The sequence below is a fragment of the Morone saxatilis genome, unplaced genomic scaffold, assembly GCF_004916995.1.
Source record: "Morone saxatilis isolate NCDOM2014 unplaced genomic scaffold, NCSU_SB_2.0 Contig14, whole genome shotgun sequence".
Taxonomy (NCBI): Eukaryota; Metazoa; Chordata; class Actinopteri; family Moronidae; genus Morone; species Morone saxatilis.
This window is the reverse complement of record NW_023339696.1, coordinates 10,747,692-10,758,913: the sequence shown is the minus strand read 5'-3', so window position 1 is coordinate 10,758,913 and position 11,222 is coordinate 10,747,692. Positions and strand designations below refer to the sequence as shown.

Genomic DNA, 11,222 nt, shown 5'->3' with positions numbered 1-11,222 from the left:
CACACACACACACACACCTTTGTAACACAGCTCTCCCTGACTGACTCACCCACGCTGGTGACCCTCTGTGTGACCAGGTCCTTTAACAGGGCGTCCAGCACAGGACTGTGTCTTGAGTACAGCTCGTAGCGGTTGATGCCGATGTGGAAACGTAACCAGTTGGGGTAAGACTCTGCCGTCACCTCTCCGGTTGGAGAGAACTCCTCCTCCTCTTCGTTCCCCTCCTCATTGTGCCTGGAAAAAAATTAGGAGAGGGGAGAGGAGGTTTAGCAAGAAGTTTTGGTGCAAGCAGATTGCTGTTAAGATTATTTTTAGTCTTTGTAATTGATGATTATAGTGTTTGTTGCAGTCTCTTAATATAGCTGTATCAGACAAAGTGATGCTGAAGGAATTGGAACAGAGGATTTTATTCTAATAACATGGATGCAGGTTTATTGACTGATATAATCCAAGAATATTACAAAAATCCTGCCAGATGGAAGCCTAACTCATAAGTTGCGTGCCTAAAAAGGTAAGATGGCATGACAATAGGAGAGACAGGTGCAGCAGATGCATGAATGGACATTATACTGGAGGCAGAGAAGATGACAGATAGATAGACAGACACTGGGCAGAATGAATTGGGTGCAGATTGGAGCAACATTAGCAAGCATAAGAGGCATTGAATTCAACTGATTCAGTGATATTAAATGACTTATATTTCTTTATGTGGCAAAGATGTAACATCACCTACTTTTGGTCCCTTGCTTGCATCCTATCAACCTTCCCATCAACAGTCTAATATGTTTAAAGCAGTCTGACTGTCCCACTTGTAACCCTTTTAAATTGAACAAATTCCCATCAGCTTACCATCCTTGGTTCCCTGTTGCTCTGGGATAAAACCTGATGTCAGTGTTGACGTTAAACAAAGTGTCATCGTCCGTGAGAGAAGGAAGGTCAACCTTATATAAAGGATGCTCAAACAGAGCGGACAGTCGGGAGACACCGTGGGCAGCAGGGACGGTCCGACCCCCGCTCGCGTCTCCGATGAGCGGCTTGTGGTCGTCCGCCTTCTCCGCCGACGGTCTCATCCGCCTGAAGGACTCCGCTCTGTCCCCAGCTGCCGTGATCTTCTCCAGTGAGTGCGAAGTGAGGTTGGAGCTCGGCTCGTTGCTGAAATCCTGCAGGATCCTCAGCGTGTGCTTGTTAGGCCAGCCCGCTTCCGCCGCCGACCTGGCGCGCTGCTTCCCCCAGCCCTGCGACTCACCGCCCGGGTGGTGAGCGCACTGACAGCCGCCGTCCCCGCTGTCCGCTCCCGCCGCTCGCTTCTCTAGTTTCGGTAACAAGTCTATCATGATGTGCATGGTGCACGCTACCAAGAACACCATGAGTATCAACACTCTGAATTTACGAAACAATATCATCTTTTTTTTCTTTATCTTCTTCTTCTTGACACAGAGTAAGCTTTAAGCGCAGCGCATCTCACGGCACCGACATTGACGTCCAAGAGTGTTATACGATGACAAAGCAGCGATGTTGGTTTGAAGATTTACTGTGATCTCTGCACACATAATGCGCGACAGCCTATGTTAACAACTCCAACATGTTCTCAGTCTTTATTATTATTATTATTATTTGTTTTTACAATAGTGCCAATTCTTCATTCCCAGACAGGTGGACGCATCGACACATTGTGAACACTGGATACTTTACTGGCAGCGGCTCAAGAAGTGCTCTTCATTCATTGCCTTGTTGAATAGGATACAGTGTCAGGAGGACGGACCACTAAATAAATCGTTAAGAAGAGGTAACAGGAAGGAGGGAAAGAGGTGGGGTAAGGTAGGGGGGGATCTTGTTAAAAGCACCGATAGTCTTCCTCAAATCTGCTTCCTTGTGTTGCTGCCAGCTCGGAGTGAGATGTCAAATGTGTCATAACTGTCTTCTTAGGTGGGAAAAAGTAACAGCAGAGATTGATGTAGTCCACAAAAAACAGAGTCTTCCTAGTATTTAGGATGAATTGATCCTAAAAAAAGAAGAAAGTGAAAATTCCATAAAAAATAACAGGTGATCCCGCTGAGATGCTCGGATGCTGTCCCGCTTCTTCTGCTGCTGCTGCTGCAAACGCGCCTCGTTGAAGTCAAATCAGAGACTGGCTGGCAGGTGCAGGGATCCTCCTGGTTGTCATTTGTCCCCCTTAACACTGCCTTGTCTTCCTTCCAAGTGTTCATCCAGGGTGGGTGTGTTAAATATTATGATCCAAGCCCTCTGAGCCCAGCCTCGGTGGCGTCATGAGGAAGAGATTGGCTGCGTCTGCACATACAAGTAGCACTAGTGACATGAAAGGCTTCGGGGAGGAAAAGCTGTGGACTGAAACCCTCTGAGGCTGCAACTCCTCTGTACGCAGCCAGAGGGCGTTGGCACAACCTGAAACACCGTGCAGGCTATGTAATGTATGATCTGAAGGACAATGTATGTAAACCATTCTTCAAAGTGCACAAAAAGCCACTGATTCCTAAAGTGGGTTCTGGGGAGGGTTTCATGGGTCCTTTAGGATGAGCCAAGGGGTCTGTCATAGGCCACTCCACAGGGAACTGGGTTTAAAGCAGTTATTTATTATAGATTGAGGATCTATTAATCCTTTTTTGATTAACTGATCATTTGTTTAACATATATAATTTGTAGTTACTTTCACAATTCCATAGAGCCCAAGGAAGGATCATTAAAGGACAAGTGTAGGATTTAGCTGCAACTAGCAGTGAGGTTGCAGATTGCAACCAACTGAATACCCCTCACCTCACCCTCACCTTGAAAGTGTATAGGAGTGACTACGGTGTCCAAAAACTCACTTAAGACAAGAAAAGCTCTTTGGTTTGTCCATTCTGGGCTACAGTAGAAACATGACAGTTCAACATGGCAGCCTTTGTAGAAGGTAACCCACTCCCTCTGTAGATAAAACAGCTCATTCTAAGGTAACAAAAACACAATGATTCTTATTTTCTTCTTTCTTTCTTATTTATACACTAATAAAAACATACCATATTCCATTTTTGCCAATCGATCCTCCTAAATGTTACACAATATTTACACACAATGTCTGAAACCCATACATGTATGTATTTCATTTACAATGATATAACAGTGAGAAAAGTTGCTAACTATCACATGTGAGAAGCTGAAATCAGATGATAACAAAACAATTGTCATAGACTGTATATATAAAAATGGACGTAATCTCTGTGACGTCACCCATAGGTTTCTGAAGAGCGGTCGGCTCTGGCAGTTGTCATCAGAGACTGAAACCATTTGTGGTGCCAGGCTGTAAACATGTTTATTTCTGCATTAAAGTTGGGCATTTTGGCATTTCTGTTACTTCCGTGTTGGCTTCATTTGCCAGCCAGGTTTCCACTCAATCAATACAATTGTCAGTTGACTTTATTTATAGATTAATAGATCAATTGTCTCCACACCAACTGTATCTCTGTCTCCGTAGCAAAACACTCTCATACATAAATAGATACAGTATCTACAAAATGAATGTAACTACTGAGAAACTGAGAATGTTCTAGCAAAATCAACTCTAAGAACAGACAGACAGTATAGACACTTAACTCTCCTCACCAGGCACATATTGTACAGTTGGCTTGTCTGTGCTTGTTTGCAGTAAATGGCTGTGGACAGCTTTATATGAGGAGTTGATGAGATCATATGTATGATCTATTGTATGTGACGCCTGCTAATTCTGCATGGGTTTGGCACTAAAGTGAATTTCACATTACACAGTAACACAGAGTAATTTCATTCTGTTTTGGTATCAAGAATATGTTAAAAATGTATGTGACAGTGATTTATAATGTGGCGATGACTGGACATCACTTGATTAATTTCATTCAAATCAATCGGTTTTTAATCTGGTTATTTATTATACACAAACATCAATCCTCTTCCGTCTTCTTTTGCAGTCAAAACACACCTGCCTGCCTTCTCAGGGGCGATTTGTTTTTCTATTTGCTGTTAAAGTGAAACACACCTTTCATTTAAACTGCAAGGGGACAAAACACTTGCAGCAATTACTGCAATCTGCACTTACAGCTGGGCCGGGCCACATTTCTCTGAGACTTCACAGGATTAAATGAATAACATTTTAAGTGCCATGCACTTCATTCAAGCTGCCAAATGCAGGCCAAAAATATACAAACACACTCAGAAAAAAATCTATTTTAGCTTTTTGTCACAAAGCAGACAGACTATGCAATGGAAATGTTTTCAGCAGAATCACAAAGTAATAAAATGAACAAATTATACATATTCGTTTGGTTTGTGTGTGTGTGTTGTGCAATTGGCTCACCAAGCAGGCCTGACTGGAAGAGCTTCACTTGGCTTCTGCCCCTCCTCCCAGAGGCACTGAGTTGGAGTTCATGCCACTGCCAGATTTGTGCATCTAAATAAAACAAGATCTTAAAACTAACAAGCAAACAAATTGTTCTCCCAAAGGCGAGCCTGCTGTCCCAATTCATCTTGTGCTCCAAACAAAACAAATTGGCACACTCAGACATGTTAGAATCTACTGAAAGGTATTCTGTGAATTATATAATTTGCTTCAGCTCAAAGAGTAAAAATAAAAGTTTAACCACATATGAGAGATTTTAATGAAGGAGCAGTCTGAGCCTGTGAGCATCCTGCAGTTACTTTTGCCACACATTAAAGTGCATTGCCAGTAAGCACAGACTTCACCTATGTCGGCTGATATATAGAATTAAATATATATAATATAGAACTGTCATTGTTTGCTAGAAGCAACTGCAGCAGTCTGGTCTCCGAACCAGTGATTTTTCCCACAATGCAGAATGTACTTGCAGGTGAATCTTAAAAAAGGAAGAAAAAGGGAAACAAAACATACCCAAATATATTGATTATGAAGAATTTGTATCATTCATGGTCTTGGCAGCAAAGCAATTAAGAGCACTTCTTGGAAAGAGAAATTGAGAGATTCAGACTACATGTTATTTTCATCTAAATTAATTTGGAATTATAATGTTGAAAAGGACATGGAAAATGTTATGTGTCCAATTTGTCCACAGGACCTGAAGAGGGAGACAACAATGATGTGATTTGGCTTTGGATTCATGCCATGAAGTCAAATTTATTTAAAGGTAAAACTGCTCCAGAATGAGCTATAACGATTTTGACATTTTCTAAAACGCCAGAAAGAAATGAAAATACCAGGTAGGTCTTTAAGATTAAGTAATGGTACTCTGTGTGTGCTCTCATTAAATTCAAGGGCTGTTCAATTCTGAAGGAACTTGCTGATATCAAATTAATTGTTTAAACAATACTGGAGCCATCATTTGCAAATGTACTGTAGATTATGCCAAATATTTTCTGCCAGCTATCTAAGAAACTATAGCAAGTCCCAATCTCCTGCAAAATAATAAAACCACTTGTTGTTTTTGTATTTAATGATAAAAATAATTCTTAAAAATTAAAAAAACATAATTCAGGTATACCATTCATACACACCAGTCTCCCTACAATTCATCACAGGCAACTGATAAAGAGAAGGTAAAGAAAACACCTTTATTACAGCAATGGTCCAGTAATGGCAGATATGTGAAGGCAGTGTTGGACTTGATTGAAGAGCAGGTGTAAAAACAAAAAGGGCAGCAGCACTTTATTGTGTTTTGTCCACTGGAAGGACACCCTAAAGAGCACTTCATTATGTTCTATCCACCAGGGGCATCCTAGAGGGCACTTTTGTGGCACCCCTGCCCCCTTCTCCCTACTCTCCCACCATCAACCAGTATGTGAATTTACTTATAATAATTAAAGTAAAGTAATTAAAGTCTGTGATATTATATTTTTAATCTCAATTTAAGTGATGTGGCAATAGTGATTTAAGGTTACATAATGTACACCATATTTCTTGTTCCAGAGCATTGTTCCCAGAGCAATTCCTCTGCATCAAATTTATTTATTTGGTCATTGCAAGAGTTTGGTAACCTTTGACCCAAGGAAGGAGAAGCGACTAAAGATGGAGTAGTTCAGCTAGATGCATTTGCATTTCATAGCTGAAGCCGGTCTTATACCTTTTTGATTAGCCCCTGGGTATTAGAGAATGATTCACATGTGTTTAAAATAAGATGGGAAGGCAGAAGTGAGAAGCCAAAGAGAAACACATGAGATAAAACTAAGGATGAAAAAAAAATCAATGCATACTCTGGATTCTGGTCTGGCTCGGCCCATTGGAATTCACTAAGGAATACTTTTTGTGTCTGTCTGTGTGTCTGAGTGTTTGACCTGAGGGCTCGTCTGTTCCTCAGGTTGGAGGCAGACTTTAAAAAAAAAGTTCAGGTTAAGCTCTCAGACTTCACCAATGTCACTCTAGTCTGCCAGAATCAAGGTTATATAACAACGTAGCCTGGTAACTTTAGCAACAGATTAAGGGAAAATTTATTTCTGAATCCAATCAAACATTCACAATATCTCTCTGGGGAGCAAAAATAAAAAATATATATCCACTTTTATCGCAGTGCTCCATAAAAGGCCATAAGCTCAGTCATATCAACCCTGTTAGGCAGTTTTATGAGCCTGGTGATTTGTTAACAGCTAATTTCAAGCTGAGGGATAAATGGCTGTGCAAATGTCACAAGTACAGAAGTTATAATTGGAGAATAATGTGATCGAGTAATAGTAATAAAAATGTTGTTCTGACAAATGGCTTGTCAGCGGCCAGCGCTGGTATAGTAAAAGAAAGGAGGGTGTGGCCGTCAGAGAGGGAGAGAGAGGAAACGAGTGTGAGGGAGGGTGTTGAGTAATGACACATTTTATTCACTTGACTGAGAAAAAGCTGAAAATGGACTTCTCCGGGGACATGGGGAGAGACATTGTGTGAAAAGGGTCCATCATTGACTGTAGGTATCTGTACTTTAAATAAATAATTCCACCTACAGTACCAACTCAGTGACATCTGTTTTTACTCAGACACAGTTTTAAAGTTACTACAATGTTTCTAACATTTTTTTATTCATTACTGATGCCTCTATATGGTCTTCATAAGCAAACTAGACCATTAGTGAGAAGATTTGCTATTTCTATATAGTTATTCTCAATACCTGTTAGGAAACAGGAGATTTTTCTATAGAGAATTTCATTTTTGCAGTTATATTTTGTTGTTGTGGCAGATTCTGTGGCAGTAAGGAATCAGCAAAGAGAAAAATAAATTATTTGGGAATGTTAATAACTTTAGCTATCTTAACAAAGTCACTATTACAGATCAACCAAATCTTTTAGTTGTGTACTGAAATGTAACGTAGGTGTATGAACGGTGTTTTACCATCATCATATTACAATTACAAAATGAAAGTTCCTTGTGTTCATTTTAATTATCTTTTTTCTGACTCTCAGAATTACTTGTTTTCCTTCATGTGGCAACACTCTGCAGGAGAAACAGTGTGTGTGTGGTGACTTTAAATTTGACATCATTACATGCTTTCAGTTTCAATTACTGTGCAATAGTGTCAAATGGAATATGCAATACATCAATGTTACAGGCCACACTCTTACTACTGTGTAATATGAATTTCAATATAAAACATCACTCTGGCACATGGTCTGTACTAGTCTTTCATTTGTGCCAATCACAGCATGACACAGAATTAGAGTAATGAGACTACTGGCGCCATGCGCAGCAGCACGGTGGTCCCGCTGTGTTGATCTCTTTATCTCAGAGACTCAAAGAGTAAAACTGAGCTTGGGGATTTTAAATTAGTGGGATCGTAGGGTGTGACCTTGGAAGTTAAGGCACTGACAGGATGATCGTATGTGCTTTGTGTGATTTGTTGCGTGTGAATGAATGGGCTATTCCTAAAAGAGACATGACATTACAGCAGTTACTGGCCCATCTATCATCAGGTTGTGAACTCTCATCTGTCCATCATCTGCTGACAAAGTAGTTGACACCTTGTTGTCACCCAAGGTCTCTCTTCATACCACTATGGCCAGATGATAGATGTCTGCCTTTTCCTTTTACTCAATATCAAATGAGCTCAGTTTCCATGATGGATGTTGACAACTTTGTCATTTTACATGCAAAGACTTGAGTTTCTTTCCACAGTCACAACTCAGTCAAATTGAGGATTTAAATCGCCTGTAGGTGTAAATGTGAGTGCTGATGTCCAAGTGTTACCCATACTATCGACTGGTGACTTTGTGCTACCTCGCCTGCACCAAGGACATGCTGAGATATGCTCCAAATCCCCTATTGGCTCCCCAAATGGTGGAGAAGTAGAAATGATGACATAAGTGAGCATCACAGAGGCGCACACGTTTACCAACCCTGCTGAGAGATTGCTTTAGAGGTAAAGATACCAAAAGACCAACAAAGGGGAAACATTCACAGTCTACCTTTCACTCCATGAAGTGCTTCCTCACTGAGAAACCTTTTTATGTTTTGCTCTTCTATTTTATAAGTCTAGCATACTCAACACCATAGTGTTATTTGGCCACACAAAATAGATCTCAGGCCCAAGAACTTCTCTGTTGTAGCCTGTGTTTGTGATTCAGGCTGATGTTGTCAAAAATTCCTCAATGAGTTTTCTCCACTGAGCCATTCACCTTTAAGCACTGTTGAAGAGGCTACACAAAGTATATATATGAGACCTTTCAGTAACAAGATAGAATATCTTGCTAATATCCTGCTCACCTAAAACAAAAGGATACAGCTGGCAGTTGACTTGAAGATATCAAATTTTCTGCAAGACTACAAGCTGTTTAATATGTGTTACTCTTTTCTCTGTTGATGTGGATTAGATATTGACTAAAGGGAATTTGTATAAGAGAAACTGTAAAATTACTTGCTCTTTTTTTTTCCATCATAAAACATCAAGTAGGCCTCCCATGAGCTTATGCCTGCTTGAAACCATCTGTTGATGTGGAGTGTCTTGATTAAACATCTTGAACTCCCATTGTTGGGCTGACTAATTACCAACTAAAGCATTATCTTTCCTCTATTGACGTCAGATGCTAATGCACCTGGAAGAGGAACAGAATAATGACTGAGTGGGCTGTGAATCTTCTCACTGGTTTGACAGTACAGGGTTTGTTCTCTTAGTGTGCAGGGGAGGCCAGAGATGAGCCTGCGTCAATCTCTCCAGCTGTGCATCAGGGGTCAGGATTTTATCTTCTCTGGTTCTTCACATATATGTATGTATTTGTAACCCACTCCCTCCGCACGCCTCTCTACACCCCAAAGAACTCTGCATTGTGTTTTATATAGATGCGTGATGGGGTTTTGTGTGGAGAGAAAGAAGCGCTTGATGCAGGGCTCTGGATTGTGGATGAAACCTTGGATTCACTTTATTGCTTCACAGTCAGAAAACCTCTTTGCTGTCTCTCACAGTGGCTGCTGGCTTCTCCACCTTATAGAGTTTGGATAACATGGCGTCCAATAATAAATCACTTATAACATCCAAATCTGGCACTGAAAATAATATAAATGTTATTCAAATAAAGATTACTCCCACATCAAATTAACTGCTGCACTAAAATAAGTAATTAATTAAATAATTAAATAAAAAATAAAATTAACTGAGAAAACAGTAATGCAATGATTGAAAACACAAGCAATTGTTACTCAAACACACACTGGACTATAGATGGACATATTAATAAACATAATGACAAACAGATGAAACAAATGGGTGGTATGAAAACAGATATTTCATAAAAATATAACTTTTACCTTGGAGCTCATGATGAAACAGAGTTTGGACAACATGGCGTCCGACATGGAGCAAATCTCAAAAGTACGCTGTGCAATGAGGGACAAACAGCGCAAAGTGCTGGACTTTCAGCATAAAAGACAGCGACACCAAGTGGCCCGCCCAGACAACATCCTTACATATTCTTAGTATGTGTTTGTGTTTGTGTTTGTGTTTATGTTTGTATTTGTGTGTGGTAGTGGTTGTGTGGGTTAGTGAGTTTAGAAGCAGACAACCCGTGCCCTCAATTAAACAGCTTGCAAGTGAACAATGAACATGAGGTCAAAAGAATATGTTTTCAATTTCCATTTGACTTATTGGTCATTATCCTTATCACCGGGTTTTAATGACTTTGAACGTGATGACACAGGAGAAAGTTATTTGTTATTGTTGCACCTTCAGCTCCTCATTCACAATGCATATTTAACATGAAAATAACAATGCGGAAGATCACATTCAGTGGCTCGGAAGGTTAAATTAACACCTTGTCCAAAGCTATGACAACAATACCCTAACAGTGAGAGAGGACAGGCCTGTGACCACTCACTGTAGCAGAACAGAGTCTTATGTTCCAGCAAGGTTATTGGTAAGCTGGGTTGCAGTGGTAATATGCTGTCATATTAGCTCTCCGGATGTCAGAATGTGATGCCTCAGAAGGAGATCACGGGCTGTATCTACTCCAGCAGGGCTAAAGCTGGAATACTGCTCAACCAAACAAAAGTAATGTGCATGAGTGAATAATGATGATATTGTTAGCGCTGTGTCACTTCCAATAATACATGTTTTGGATACTGCCTTTAGCTTGCCATACAAAAGTCTTAGAGTCACAGTATTTCTGCCTTGGTTTGGTTTTGGACTCTGTGGAAATGAAATCCAGCATATGGAATGAAATGATGGATTACCCCCTATGGCCAATGAGCAGATCAATGCCAAATCAATGTCCATTTGGGATACGGCTTATTAATGGGTCAGTGCAGTATATAGTGTGCTGCTGCAGAGATTGTGAGCAACGTCAATCTTCAATGAGGTCATATACATAAAGGTAACTGTGCTGATTTCAGGGAACAAGGTCAGAGGGACTAAAATACAAGTTTTGTATACTTTACTTGTGTCTCCTATGCTGTATAATCCTACACAATCCAGGAAACTGCCCTTCCAAGAAAAACAACTGAATTAATTATTTCAGCAAGTGCCGCAAATTGCCATATGTTTAAGTTCAGGTGACTAAACCCTCTAGCGGCTGTGGTAATTTGGACTCTTGTCCATCAGGAGCAAAAGAGGGAGTCAGGTCAGATTATAGAGGGACAGTCATAAGTCACAAGAGAAGGTCGGGTGGATGGATGGGTCAACAACTTTAACCATGACCACAATTAGTTTAATGACCTTAACCAAATGATTATTATTGTAACCACGGTGATAAAGTTCCCATAACCTAACCTAACTCCTTATTTCAACCCAAAACATGATCTTCGCCTAAACATAACCAAG

The 11,222-nt window shown here is 40.3% G+C and overlaps 1 protein-coding gene across 1 annotated transcript in view; it reads right to left on the bottom strand.

Annotated features, from left to right (window-relative positions):
- fam20ca (FAM20C golgi associated secretory pathway kinase a) overlaps positions 1 to 2,300 on the bottom strand; it is a 36,944-nt gene extending 34,644 nt beyond the window's left edge. The window contains 2 exon segments of the mRNA XM_035655075.1: positions 50 to 234; positions 850 to 2,300. Of these exon segments, the coding sequence (XP_035510968.1) occupies positions 50 to 234; positions 850 to 1,403 (739 nt within the window). The 5' untranslated portion in view covers positions 1,404 to 2,300.
- Positions 2,301 to 11,222: the final 8,922 nt, after the last annotated feature.